Source organism: Vulpes lagopus, chromosome 18, assembly GCF_018345385.1.
Source record: "Vulpes lagopus strain Blue_001 chromosome 18, ASM1834538v1, whole genome shotgun sequence".
Classification (NCBI taxonomy): domain Eukaryota; kingdom Metazoa; phylum Chordata; class Mammalia; order Carnivora; family Canidae; genus Vulpes; species Vulpes lagopus.
Genome location: NC_054841.1, coordinates 3,756,968 through 3,771,727, shown reverse-complemented (window position 1 = coordinate 3,771,727; position 14,760 = coordinate 3,756,968). Strand labels below are relative to the sequence as shown.

At 41.9% G+C, this 14,760-nt stretch overlaps 1 protein-coding gene across 1 annotated transcript in view; it reads left to right on the top strand.

Moving 5' to 3' along the window:
* The first annotated feature begins 411 nt into the window (after positions 1-411).
* Positions 412-14,760, top strand: part of ZNF831 (zinc finger protein 831) — a 63,050-nt gene continuing 48,701 nt past the window's right edge. Inside the window, exons 1-2 of the mRNA XM_041732298.1 lie at positions 412-521; positions 1,595-1,731. Coding sequence (XP_041588232.1) covers positions 1,651-1,731 — 81 coding nt within the window. The 5' untranslated portion in view covers positions 412-521; positions 1,595-1,650. The remainder of the gene's footprint in view (positions 522-1,594; positions 1,732-14,760) is intronic.

The window sequence follows — 14,760 nt, the reverse complement described above, 5'->3', positions numbered from 1 at the left end:
TGTCCACCCCAACGTGTGCTCCCCGGAAGAGTGGGACCCCTGACACCCGACACCCCTGCATGGGCAGGACTGCGGTGGGGGCCAGGCTGTCTGGGGGTGTCCTGAGTCCCTGTGCACTCAGCAGGGACTTGGGGGGATCTCCTGAGAATGTCCCGGAAGACCCTCCATCAGGGCCTCTGGCTGGGCTCAATTCCTGCCACTCCTTCCTCTCGGCCCCCACTCCTCCCAGCTGGCCAGAGCTGGCCTCGTGTACCCAGTCAGACACCGGGTGGAGCTTCAGGGCCCACAGCCCTTTCCCATCATTGAGGGCTGAGCCCCGACTCACGTGGTGTTGCTTGAGCCGAAGCCTGCCTCTGCCCAGAGAGCAGAAGGAAAAGGCCGCTTCTGTGTACTTGGCACTGCACTTCCTTGGTGGCAGCCCCCAGGACAAGGGTCCAGATGCCCAGCCCGTGAGCAGGGCAATGGTGGGAGGACAGACGAGGACAGGCCTGGGAGAAGGAGGGCAGGTCCAGACATCAAAGGTAACATCCTCCTTTGCCTGGGGCCCCGGGGTTGGGGGAGTGTGCTTGGCAGGCAGGATTCCTAATGATGGAGAGGGGGCTTGAAGGCACCCCTGAAACGCCTGCTGTTTGTGATAATGTCTTCTCAGCCTGCTCCCAAGGGAGGTGTGGCTTCGATACGTGGCAGGATAAGATAAAGGCCAAAAGTGTACACAAAACTAAATCATGAAAAAATACATTTCAAAGGAAGGAATTTTTGTACTCAAGATCCTAGATGAGATGCTTCTCATCACTAGATACTAAATTTAACTCTGAGCTTCCTGGCAGTAGCAGCAAAAAGTGAAATGAAGTACTGCCCAGGAGAGCTCTGTGGGTGACATAAGATCGTAAACCAGAAATTGTCACTGAGAGAGAAACTCCAGGTGAAACACCATCTCTTAAATGTTTGTGAGAGTTATTAGGGCACCTGGCTGGCTCAGATGGTAGAGCATGTGATCCTTGATCTCAGAGTTGTGAGTTTGAGCCTGACATTGGATGTAGAGATTACTTAAAACTAAAAAAAGAGAGCATGAGTTTTTATACCAGAGACTCAGGAAACTATTACTATGATCAAATGCAACTTTCGTCCAAGTTTCCTGGGAGCAGTGGCTAAAATGGAAAAGGCCAGATGCTCTGGAGCTCTTACTTGGTGACTGAGTGGTAAGTTTGTGGTCCCATCTGGAGAGCGAGTCCATGCGTCTGGATTATGTCCTACTCTTGGATGTCTTGGGCCAGGGCAGCTGAAGAGGGTCCCAGATCCTCTTGTCTGACATAATCGTACGCAACAGCAGTAGGGCCTGGATTCTAGAGCCTTGTAGGCTGTTCTTTGTCCCGAGAGTGATGATTAATAAAGAATATGCTAAGTCCTAGACAGGGGATCTGAGACCCAGTTTGACCCTCCTTCCTTCCAAAGGCAGTTAGGTACTGGGTATGGAGGTTCCTGGAGAGGGGGAGTTGGGGCGGTGGGGGAGACCTGGCTGTGGCGTTCCCTGGGCCTCCAGTTTAACACCATAGGGCTTTGAGCTTTATGATGCCAACATGCCTGGTATTTTCAGCTCTCCTGCCCAGTGGCCTCAGGGATGGTGTCCCAGGAGCGGGTATCTGAGCCCGAATGGAAGAAAGGACTGCCGTGGAGGAAGGCAAAGATGTTTCGGGGGAGCGGGAAACAGAAGCTGAGTATCCGCTCCAGAAGGTAGGGTGTGTGGCCACCTCTGTCTGTCTCACATGTGTCCAGTGTCAGAAACTGCAAGGGGTGATTTGCTAACCCCCAGGAAAACCTTCTCAGGGGTTCCAGAGGCATCTGTATAGGATGAGAGTCTGGAGGTTTGTGGGTAAAGGAATCGGTTTGTTCCCCATCAGTGCAACTGCACAGTTTCCCCAACTGTGTGCTTTTCGGGGGCACCTCTCCAAGGCCAGGAGTCCAGTAAATATTTGAAATAACTGAGTTGAAAACACATCCACCCGTTTAAGTCCTGAGGAGAGAGTGTGTTAATTATTTACAGCTTTTATTGCTTTTTTGTTTATGCAAGTGGTGCATATCCTTTGCAGAAAAGTTAGGAAATACAGGCCAGCGAAGAGGAGATGGTAAAGCATCCTGGTACTGCCGCTGCTCTAGTAATGCCACTAGCACACAGGGTGTTTCCTTTCAGACTTTTCTCTGTGATATTTGCATGCACAGCATCTCTTGACGACAGATGGGATGCATAGATTTTACTAATACCACTTTTTCATCATTGATAGTCTTGCCCCTTTTTCAGAACCTTCTAGCCGTTGGGGATGAGGGGAAAGGCCACTCTTTCACCAGGCTCAAGCCCCTCTGTGCTGCCCCAGAGGCTCTTGGATCTGGTTTTCCCATGGCCTCCTGTCTGCTCAGGGTGACTTCATATGGTTCCCACCCCCCTATCTCCCATTCTCGAATTTGCACTCTGAACCCGGAGGCCTGATGATTTCCCAAATTCCCCCTCCACGTCTTGGCCCCTTACCCTCCCCTTCCTTCTCCCCCAGTTATCAGTATTTGACCCAAGGCTGAGATATTCTTCAAGAGGCAGTGAAAATTCCTAATTCTTCCCCATAGCTGCTGAGAACCTCTGTGGCTAGAGATGATGTTCCCTCTGGACAGGCTTTGAGACGAGGTTCCTACCTCTGTTTCAGTTGTCTGCCGGGATCACATGTCCAGAGCTGGCATCACCAAGGACTTGCTATGTGCCAGGCACTCTACAGTGATGCCCCCTCCCCCCCGGAGACGCAGATTGGCCTCTCCAAGGACCCAGATTTGAATCAGTAATCATGCCCATGTCCCAAAGAGCAGCTTGCCCTGTGCTCTCCAGCCTGCAATGAGCATGAAAGTCACCTGGAGTTTTCTGGCTTTCCTCGTGATACTGAGACACATTTCTCAGGTCTGGGGTAGGGCCTGAAAGTCTGCATTTCTAACAGGTTCCCAGATGATGCTTGGGGTGCTAGCCCCAGGAGCACTCTTGGAGGAGCTATTCTTTGTGCTGCCCCAAACCACATTTCATCCTTTCCAAAGGAAGCCCAGCTGTTCATAGATGAACAAAAAAAGGGTCACTGCCTATGAGTCAGGGGCATCCAGCCCTACCCCAAACCCCTGAGCCATGCAGAGTTCGGGAGGGATAGTGCCCCCAGGGAAAGTTTGCATGTGAGCCACACCAAAGAGTAAGTAGCTGGGGCACCTGGGTGGCTCAGTGGTTGAGCATCTGCCTTTGGTTCAGGTCATAATCCCAGGGTCCTGGGATCGAGTCCCACATCGGGCTCCCTGTAGGGAGCCTGCTTCTCCCTCTGCCTGTGTCTCTGCCTGTTTCTCTGTGTCTCTCATGAATAAATAAATAAAATCTTAAAAGAAAAAGAGTAAGTAGTTGCTCATAGATTCTAGGAGCATATGGACATTAGCCTGCAGCCTTGTCCTCCATCAGTATTCCTGCACTGGGCTGACATGGAGTGACAGCTGCCAAGCCTGTTTCTGGGCCTCAGTCATGGTCCCAGGAGATGTGGGGTAAGGGACAAGTGTGTGTGCCTCATTGGCTGCTCCCACCTTTCCAAGACTTCAGCTTAACTAATACAACAGATAATCACTGTGCACATGTGGAGGGGAAGCTTTCCTGAAGTAGCCTGGTGGTACCAGGCTGCTGCTCTGGGAGGCCTGGAGAGGTGTGCAACACCTCCTGGGCCAAACATAGCTTGGGTGAGGATCTCATTAGACCTGACTGTATTTAAAATTTTTGACTCTTAGTAGCCAAATAAATACCAGGAGATTTCACATAAAAATCTGAATTTCTAGGGGATCCTAGGGTGGCTCAGCTGTTTAGTTCTGCCTTTGGCCCAGGGCATGATCCTGGGAGTCCCTGGATCGAGTCCCACATCAGGCTCCCTGCATGGAGCCTGCTTCTCCCTCTGTGCCTCTCATGAATAAATAAATAAAATCGAAAAAAAAATCTGAATTTCTAGCTTATTTTGAAGCTGTGGGGAGAGGGTGGGCTTGCCTTCTTGCATGGCAGCAGCTGAGTAGTGGCCACCCCTGTGGGCAGTGCCTGGGCTCTGCAGCTTGCCTCAATCCCCACCTCTCCCTGTTGTGTTACATTTCAGTTTGCAAATCTTGGTCTTAACTCTGGCCTTGTGGGAGCCAAAAGACTGCTTCCCCCATCGGTGAGCTCGTCAGTAAGAGCCTGTGAGTGGGAAGATAAGGAGGGGGCATTGGTGCCAGTGTAAAACAAGGAGGGGTCTGAATCCTGGAGCCCCCCGACTGGGTGAAATGAGGATGAGGCCATTGAAATTTTTATATTCATTGAGCATTTATTGGATGACCATGATTCAGCCGTCAGTTGTGCCTTTATTGGCTTGTGACTGTCCTTTGAGTTAATTCCAGCTTCCCAAAGCTTCGGACCTTGGCACTTGCAGATCCCTCTACCACCTCCTGCACTGCTCACCTCTGGCTCCTCATGCAGCTGGCTCCCCCTTGTCTTAGATGTCACTATTGTGGTGGGACCTCCCTGACCTCTGTACCTCAATGTTCTCCCTCCCATCATTTCCCTTCCACTCTGTGGTTTTATTACCTTCACAGCTTTTTGGCAGAATTTGTTTTTTTGAGGCATGGAATCCGTGGTAGCTTACTTTTTCAACACCAACAATGGTGAAAGGGTATGTGTGCCAGAAATGGCTTTCCCTGGTTCACCCAGGGCTAATGGAATTGGAGCTTCATTCTGAGTTTTCTGACCCAGTGTCTTCCATCATACCACCCATGATGAGTGGTTGCTAATAAGACTTGCCCTTTTAATGAAGGACACACATCTTTGGGGAGGTGTTCAGAAGGGAATATGATGCTGGGCTTTTAAGAAAAGAGTTCCCTTTAAAGGCAAATTTCTTACTAAGCCACTGGTTTGATAGTATTTGGCCTGTAGAAATTTGATAGATGACCAGTTTGTTTGACTCACACAAGGTCTCATTTTCTGGTGATGGACAGCATAGTTAGATGATAGAGCTTCTTGGAGAAGTGTCCTCTCCCTTTCTCTTTCATATTTGGTCCATCTTCAGAAACAGGGGTTCAGTGCCCAGTCTGAGTGCCAGTGTTGGGAAAATTCTGAAAGGTAGTACCTCACCTAAAGGGGCTTCAAGTTCACTGTCTAGGAGGCCAAGCACAGAGCTTACTTTTTCTTTTTAGTATATTTAAATCTATCCATTTCTCACACAGTAACTTATGGACAGCTTAAAACAGAAGTTATAATAACATAGGATTTGTTTAATGTATATTTACTTTTCAGAAAACCAAACAGGAAAACTTTTGATGAAGGGTCTATCATCTGTCATTCATCTGTCCATCTATCTACCTACTTAATCTATTGATCTAGTTTTCTGTTGCTGTTCTAACAAATTACCAGCTTAATGTAAATTTTGTTTTGAACAACACCAGTTTATTATTTTATAGTTCTGTATGTAGATCAGAATTCAGTACAGGTCCCACCTGACAAAATCAAGGTGTTAGCAGGGCTGTGTTCCTTCTGGAGGCTCCAGTGAAGAATCAGTTTCCTGCTCATTTGGGTGATTGGCAGAATTTTGCTCCTTGGCCAGTGGCCCCTCTTCCATATCCCAACCCAGCAGAGGTGGGCTGGGTCCCTTGCACACTTCATGTCTCTGTTCCTTCTTGTTCAGTCTCACTTTTCAGACCTAGCCTCTTCTTTCATTTTTAAGGACTCGTGTGGTTAGATTGAGTTTACCTGGATAATCCAGGATACTCTTGTCACCTTGGGGTCTATGCCCTTAATCACATTCATGAAATCCCTTTTGCAGGGGAAGTCACATAGTCACAGCCCTGGGGATTAGGACATGGGCATCTCTGAGGGCGGGGGCATTATTCCACACTGCCTTTCCATCCACATGTGTATGATGTATATGTGCACGTATGCATCAATTTATGTATCTGTCTATGCACTCGTGTGCGTATGTGTGTTCTCTTTCTCATTTATCCACTCACATGTCATTTCCTTGAGAAAGAGGCCTGTTTTCTCAGTTGTCTTCACATCCACCAGAAAGTGAAATACTATAGCAGAGATTCTCCGTAGGCCTTAGCTCCCAGCACATGGTGAAACCCGTGTAGCAGAGATTCTATTCTCTTTTCCTCTTGTTTTGAAAATCATTTAAAAATGCAGGAAAGTTCAGAAAATATGTAACAGACTCCTGGGTAATGATCCAGAATTAGCAAATATTAACATTTTGTCATAGTTTCTGAGCCTTTAAAAAAATGAAATAAAATATTACATTATATAGTGTATATTTATATTATACACATATATTCTGTGTATATATACATAAATATTATGTAGTTTTATGTATTTGGCACTGATTGTTTCAATATGTGTTTTCATACTTTGCATCAGTGAATATGCTAATAATAAATACAATTGTTTGGGTCTTTAAAACATGTATAAATATCATACTGAATTAGTCATTCTTCAGTTGATTTTTTAAACGCAGTATCATGTTTTTGAATATCTAGCCATGTTGGTCAAATTCATTCATTGTAAGTACTGTAGAGTGCTCCTTCCCATGCATATAACACATTTTATTGTCCATTCCCCTATTTATGAGCACTTAAATTGTCTCCGATTTTTTTTTTTTTTTTGCTAACTTTGCAGTGAATGAATGCATATACATACATGCCTCCCTAGGCACAATGCAAGAGGTTTTTCTCAGAAATATACCTGAAACTGGAATTGCTGGGTTATCAGGTAATCACATTTTCAACTTTACATATTATTTCTGAATTGCTTTCTGGACGAGGTGTGTCACTATATTTCCTCCAGCTATGAGTGAAAGTTTGCCCTGCTCCCATATTCCTACTAATGTTTGTTATTAGGAGATTTATATGCTGTGCTCTCCCAGAATATGTAGGATTTGGTATGTATTCTAGGTTTGTGTATGTATTTTGCCATTATTTTTTTTTGTACTTTGCCATTATACATACTGTAAATATTTTCTAAAGTCTATTCTCTTGTCTTTTTGAGCCCATTTCTATATCTTTTACCCATATAATTGCATATATCTTATCTCTTCATTCTTACTTGCATATCAGGCCTTACTTCTGGGATTGTTTTCTTCTGTCTGAAGCATATTTTTTAGAACTTCTCTAAAAGAAGAAAAATTATGTTCTTATTAGTCTGAAAATATATTTATTTCTTCCTTAGTGTTGAAAAATGTTTTTGCTGGGTATACAACCTTAGGCTGACAGTTACTTTCTCTCCACACATCAAAGCTATTACTGCACTGTCATTTGGCTTCCTTTTTTTTTTTTTTTTTTTTTTTTTTTTTTTGTGGCGGAAAAGTCAGCTATTAGTGTGCTCATCTCTTTTGAAGGTCTCTTATCTCTGGCTACTTTTAAGGTCTTCTTTTAATCTTTGGTGTTCCATAGTTTTATTTTGATGTATACAAGTGTATGTCACTGTTATTTATTCCATTAGGAATCCATGGGCTTTTATGATTTGTGGATTGATGTGTACCTAGAAAATTCTGAACCATCATTCTTCAAACATTGTCTCTATCCCATTCTCTGTCTTCTCTCTCTGGAACACTGAAATAAGTATCTTAGATCTTCTCTTATATGTGTCTTAACCTCTGTTTTCCATAACTTCGTCTTTCTGTGCTAAAATCTGGATATTTTTTTCAGACCGCTCTTTAAAATTTTACTAATTTTATCAACCCCTGAGTTACTATTTTTAAAGTTCTATTAAGGTGTATTGAATTGTAATGTTTTATATATTTAAAGTGTACAATTTAAGTTTTGACATATGATATGTACACACCTTTGAAACCAAAAGCATGATCACAATAATTATCAAAAATCCCTCAAATTTCCATATGTCCTCTCTCCTGCCATCCCCAGGTAGTCACTGGTGTGCTTTCTGTAACTATACAGCAGTCCTTTTTTCAAGAATTTTAAAGAAATGGAATCACAATATATGCTCTTTTTCAGGATACGAGGTCTATGTCTTTTTCGCTCAGCCTGATTATTTTGAGGTTCATCCATGTTGCACGTGTCAATAATTCATTCCTTTTTTTTTTATTCCTTTTTTTTAAAAAAAGATTTATTTTAGAGAGAGTGCATGTGAGCAAGGGGAGGGGCACAGAGAGAGAGAGAAACAGGCTTCCCACTGAGCACAGAGCCCAATACCAGGCTCGATCTTATCACCCAGAGATCATGATCTTGAGCCAAAATCATGAGTCAGATGCTTAACTAACTGAGCCATCTAGGCACCTGGTAGACATTAATGGTTTGTTCCAGTTTGGGGCTATTACAAATAAAAACTACTATAAATACCCATACACAAGTCTTTGCAGACATATACTTTATTTTCTAAAATTTTGAGTTGGTTATTTTTGTTGTTCAGGTATGATGTATGTCAATGTTATGTTAGTTTCAGGTGTATGATACAGTGATTCAACAATTCTGTACATTTCTGAATGTTGGTCACGATAAGTGTGCTCTTCCCTCCCTTAACCTATTTCACCTATCTCCCACCTGCAATGAACAGAGAAGAGACAAAGGAACAGACTCTGAAATGTATGGATATATACTTCAAATTCTCTTGAGTTAGTAAGAGTCCAATGTCTGGATCGTGTGGTGGATGCCAGACTGTTTCCCAAAGCGGCTGTATTATTTCACAGTTCTCTAGCGCTGTGTGAGAGCCCCAGCTTCTCCACAGCCTTGCCAGCAAGGCAAGCTAGTGTGGCCACTCTTTTTACTTTTGACATTCTAATAGGTGTGTAGTGTATCCCAAAAGCTAGAATTTGCATTTCCCTCATAACTAATGATATGGAGTATCTCTTCGTGTGCTTATATGCCTTTCATGTGTCTTCTTTGGTGAAGAATCTTTTCGAATCTTTTGGCCATTATAAAAATGGATTGTTTTCTTACGGAATTTTGAGAATTTCTTCTACATTCTGGTTGTAACTTGTCTGTGCCTTGTTTTGTTTTGTTTTTTAAACTCTCTTAACAGGTTATTTTATTTATATATTTTTAAAGACTTCATTTAGAGAGAGAGAGAGAGAGAGCACAAGAGAGAGCACAAGTGGGAAGAAGGAGTAGGCTCCCCTCTGAGCGGGGAACTCCATGTAGAATTCCTTCCCAGGACTCTGAGATCATGACTTGAGCTGAAGGTGGATGCTTAACCGACTGAGTCACCCAGGCACTCTTTAACAGGGTCTTTTAAAGAGCATATATTTCTAATTTTGGTGAAGTCCGATTATCATTCTTTTCTTTGGATTGTGCTTTTGGTGTCATAACCACAATGTTTTTGCCTAACTCATAGCCACAAAGGTTTTTCTCCCAGGTTTTCTTCTAAAGTTTTATACTTTTAGATTTAACATTCCAGCCTATGATCTATTTTTACTTAATTGTTCTGTATCAAGTGATGTATAGATGAAAGTTCCTATTTTTACATGTGGACATATAATTGTTTTGGTACTGTTTGTTCATCTATTTGTCTGTTTTGATGCAAGCATCACACCGTTTTGATTACACCTCCTCACCTTAAGACTTACTATAAAAGCTAAAATATCCAAGACAGGATGGTATTCGCATCAAAGTAGACAAATAGGTCAGTGGAACAGAAGAGACAGTACAGAAATAGGCCACTTGTATTTGGTCAATTGATTTTCACCAAAGCTTCAAAAGAAAGTATATAGTCTTTCCAACAGATGGTGCTGGACCTGATAAATTTTGTTACCAGTAAACTGAGCAATTACAAGGTTTACCTCATTTGTTTCTCTACTCTCAAGGGATCACTGCTTTAATTACTTGATATCTCTGGTCCTGAAAACCATTCTTTCATATATTTGCCTAGTTTTTTCTTTGGGAGGATAAATCTAGTTACTGTTAAACTACGTTGGTCAGGAGAAAAAGCCCCTGGACTATTGCAATGGCCTCTTAATTGTCTCCCTCCCCCAACTTTTACTCATCTGTCGAGTGTTAAATTTGACTATTAGTGTATATTATGCTTTATTTCCAAAAAGTTACACTTAATTATTTTTCAGATCTGCTTGACCATTTTTATAGTCTTGATCTTCAGTCTTTTCTTTATTGAACTATGATTGACATACATAAAAGCTGTACATATTTAATGTATACATCTTGATGAGTTTGAAGATAAGGATACACCCATGAGACCATCTTCACATAATGATGTTCTAAACTTACCTATAATTTCTAGAGGCTTCTTTCCACCTCCTTTTTTTGGACAGAATATTTGCATAGGATTTCCCCTCTTAAGTTTTTATGTATGCAGTACAGCATTGGTAACTATATGCACTGTGGTATACAGCAGTTCTTTAGGACTCATTCACTTTGCATAAGTAAAACTTTGTACTCTTTGATTAACACCTCCTGATTCCCTCTTCCTGGGGTCCCTGGCAACCACTTTCTCCTTTATGAGTTTGACTATGTTGGATTTCTGCCATAATTGGTATCATGTATGTAGTCTTTGTTCCTCTGTATCTGGCTTATTTTACTTCCAGGTTCATTTATGTTGTAGCAAATGGCAAGATTTCCTACATTTTTAAGGCTGGGTAATATTCTGTTGTATATGTACCACATCTTTTTTATCCATTCATCTGTTGACAGACATTTGGTTTGATTCCATATCTTGGCTGTTCTAAATAATGCTGGATTGAACGTGAGTGTGCAGTTACCTCTTTGAGATCCTAATTTCAATTTGTTTGGGTGTACTCCGAAGAGCATGATTGCTGGATCATAGGGGTAGTTCTATTTTTAATTTTTTGAGGAATCTCCATACTGTTTTCCATAGTGGACATACCAGTGTACATTCCCACCAACACAATACAAGGATTCCTTTTTCTCCACATCCTTGTCAAAACTTACTATCTTTTATTTTTATTTTTTTTGATAATAGCCATCCTAACAAGTGTGAGGTGATATTTCATTGTGGTTTTGGTGTGCATTTTCCTGATGATCAGTGATGTTGAGCATCTTTTTATGTGTCTGTTGGCCATTTCTATGACTTGTGTGGGGAAAGGTCTACTCAGGTCTTCTTATCCATTTTTTTTTAAAGTTGGGTATTTTGGGTTTTTTTTTTTTTTTTTTTTTTTTGCTATTCAGTTATGTGAGTTCTTTATATATTTTGGGTATTATCCTCTTATCAGATAAATGATTTGCAGATATTTTCTCCCATTTTTTTAGGTTGCCTTTTCATTTTGTTGATGGTTTCCTTTGCTGTGCAGAAGCTTTTTAGTTTGATGTGGTCCCGGCTGTTTTTGTTTTTCTTGCCTTTGGTGTCATATTCAAGAAATCATTGCCAAGGCCAATACCTAGAAGCTTTTCCTCTGTGTTTTCTTTTAAAAGTTTTATAATTTCAGATCTTATGTTTAAGTCTTTAAACCATTTTGATTGATTTTTGTATATGGTATAAAATAAGGGTCCAAGTTCACTGTTTTGCATGTGCACTGTTTATACATGTTTTGCATGTATAAAATAAGGGTCCACGTTCATTGTTCTGCAGTTTTCCCAACGTCATTTTTTGAAGAGACTGTCATTTTCTCATTGTGTATTCTTGCCCCCGTTGTTGAAAATCAGTTTATGATAAATGTGTGGGTTTATTTCTCTATTCTGTCCCATTAGTCGATATGTCTGTTTTTATGCCAGTGCCACAATACTTTTATTACTATGGTTTTGTAATATATTTTAAAATCAATAAGTGTGATGTGCCTGCTCTGTTGCTCTTGCTCAAGATTGCTTTGGTTATTTGGAGTCTCTTGTGGTTCCATATGAATTTTAGAATTGTTTTTTTAAAATTTCTGTAATCTTTACTTTTATTTGCAACCTTTTCTAAAAACACATTTAACATTTTACATCTGATAATGCCAACATAGGAAGTCATGGCACATCTGACTGTTTTAGGCATTAGCTCTCACTTGTAACTTTTTTCCTTGTTTGTTTTTGGACTTTTTTCTAAAAAAAAAAAAGATTTTATTTATTTAATCATGAGAGACAGCGATAGAGAGGCAGAGACATAGACAGAGGAAGAAGAGACTTGGGTTGGAGGTGTGTTTCTCCAGTAATGATATGCTTTGCTTCTGCTAGGTACCTGAGGGCATGCACTGGGCACTATATATTTTTTTAAAAATTTTTAAAGATTTTATTTACTTATTCATGAGAAACACAGAGAGGCAGATACAGAGGCAGAAAGGGAGGAGCAGGCTCCATGCTGGGAGCCCAATGTGGGACTCAATCCCAGGACCCCGGGAGCATGCCCTGAGCCAAAGGCAGGTAGGTGCTCAACTGCTGAGCCACCTGGGTGTCCTTGGGCACTACTTTAAATAAAATTCTTAGTTTTAGGCTTTTTGTGTCATATGTTACATGAATTCAGATTGTAAACTCATGAGAAGAGTGTTTTTTTTTTTTTTTTAAAGATTTTATTTATTCATTCGTGAGAGAGACAGAGAGAGAGACAGGCAGAGACACAGGCAGAGGGAGAAGCAGGCTCCACGCAGGGAGCCGGATGTGAGACTCGATCCCGGGACCCCAGGATCATGCCCTGGGCTGAAGGCAGGCACCAAACCGCTGAGCCACCCAGGGATCCTGAAGACTGTCTTATTGTTACAAAATTAACAGAAGAGACTTTCACCCCCTTCACTTAGGGATAAGATTGGAGTTTTTCCAGCATTTCCTGGGAAGGGTGTATTTAATTCACCTGTATTTGAAGGTATGACCCTCTGAGGACTCAGCTTTTGCAGGAGTAGAGATTGGGTCTTCCACTTGATTTGCATGTAGGATAGATTCTGGGTTGGAATTCTGCTCTCCCTAGCCCCCAGATCATAAAAATGGAAGATTTGGCTCACCTAGTTTGGCAGATACCCTCAAAATGAAAACTCTCTTACCTTTTCAGGTTTCAGTTTTCATTTGGTTTTTGATTCTTAAGTACATCTTACTTCCTAATCAGAACATCAATACATTTATATAGAAGTTTTAAACATTTTTATATTTTAATTTGCATTTTTAGTTCTTTTCAATATAGGAGTAAGTATGGCGGTGGTCAGCCCAGAGTATCTAGTCGTCTGTACTGTTGGAAATGGACTTCTTTTTATCATCAAGAAGGTGAATACTTTGATGTAGTCAGGTGGAGCTGCCTTTTCCTTTATGATTATTACTTTTTGGTCTTCCTAAGAGATCTTTCCTTACTTTCAGTCTCCCAGTGTCACAAACACAAAAATACATATTCTCTTATGTTCTGTCTGTCTATATTGATGTTAGGAAGGATTTATTTTTACTTTTGTCCATATGAAAATGGGTCAGATTTGACTTTTGACCTGTTTTTAAATGCCCTTGTGAGCTAGACATGGTTTTTACATTTTAAAAGGTCATATATATATATATAGAATATGTGGTAGAGGTGGTATGTAGCCTGCAAAATCTAAGATATTTATTATCTGGATGTTTATACAAAAAGCTTGCAGACCCTTGGATTAATTTACTTTTTGTTCCTCATTTATTTGCTATATTTTAACTTCCCATTTATACCTGGAGTTTACTTCTGAGCCCTCCATTTGATTTCATTTGTCTCTTAGTTTATTGCCAACTCCAAATACCACAGTGTAATGAAAATGGCTGTTTTCGTTAATGAAAGTACATGAGCTAAAGGAGAGGGATTAGGAAATGCAGGATCAATTTTCAGAGTGGAATTGGTAAAATGTAGAAAATTCATCCTTGGATGCCTAATTGCCCTGACATTAACTAGAGGCATAGAGATTCAGAGTGCCCTAGAGATTCAGAGTGCCCACAGACTACGCCTCTGCTGTGCCCAGAGCAAGCGCTGGACCATGGAATTGGATTTTATTGATTAATTTGTAACTGTGTACAGTGCTGTATGAAGCATGAAACGCTTGTTCTAGGAAGCTTCTGACAAATGGAACAATGAATTGTGAAATCCCAAGTGGATCAGAATGAGTGAGGAAGAGATTGGGGGTCACATGGGAGAAGCATGCGGTGTGAACCCTAAAATATGTGTTAATCATTGAAGATGGGAGAAGGAGAGAAAGCTAGGTGCTGAGAATATTAGATCTTTCCTTCTGAAGCAGATGTTTGTCTGTCTGAGGTACGTGTCTGTTTACTCCAGTCGTGACACAGTTTACTTGTCCAGTGAGGTAGCACTCTCAGGGGAGACAGCACAATCTCTGAGGTGAGGTGGAGATGCACACAAGAGCTGTGGTGGCTGCCATCACCCCTGGCTGAGACATCTGTCACATTCACCAGGGCTCTCCTGTTTAGTGGGACACTGGAGGTTTGCATGCTCCACTCTGCTTCCTTTTGCTTCCTTATTCCCTGTAGGATCAAATGAGAGGAACAGTATGACAACACACATTTCCCTTCCCCGCTGCACCCCCCCCCCCCCATAAGCCTGTGTGAAGGGGCCTGACCCTCTCCTTGAATCTACCTTCCTTCCCTCAGACTTGGCTGATCAAAGGGGCAGTGAATGTGTGTGGGGCAGGGAGGGCGTGGCTAGAGTAGGCAGGCTGGCCAGTGGCTTTCTGCCAGCCTCAAGATCCAAGACACAAACTTTACCCTGCCTCCTCTTGAGAGCCACTCACTGAACTCTAGTTAAAACTGGTGTCTCCTGAGTCCTTGACCTTGGCCAACCAGCCACCAGTATCTCTGCTGGAGCTAATGTGGGGTAAAAAGGCTTTTTTCTGATCAGTTTTCCATGAG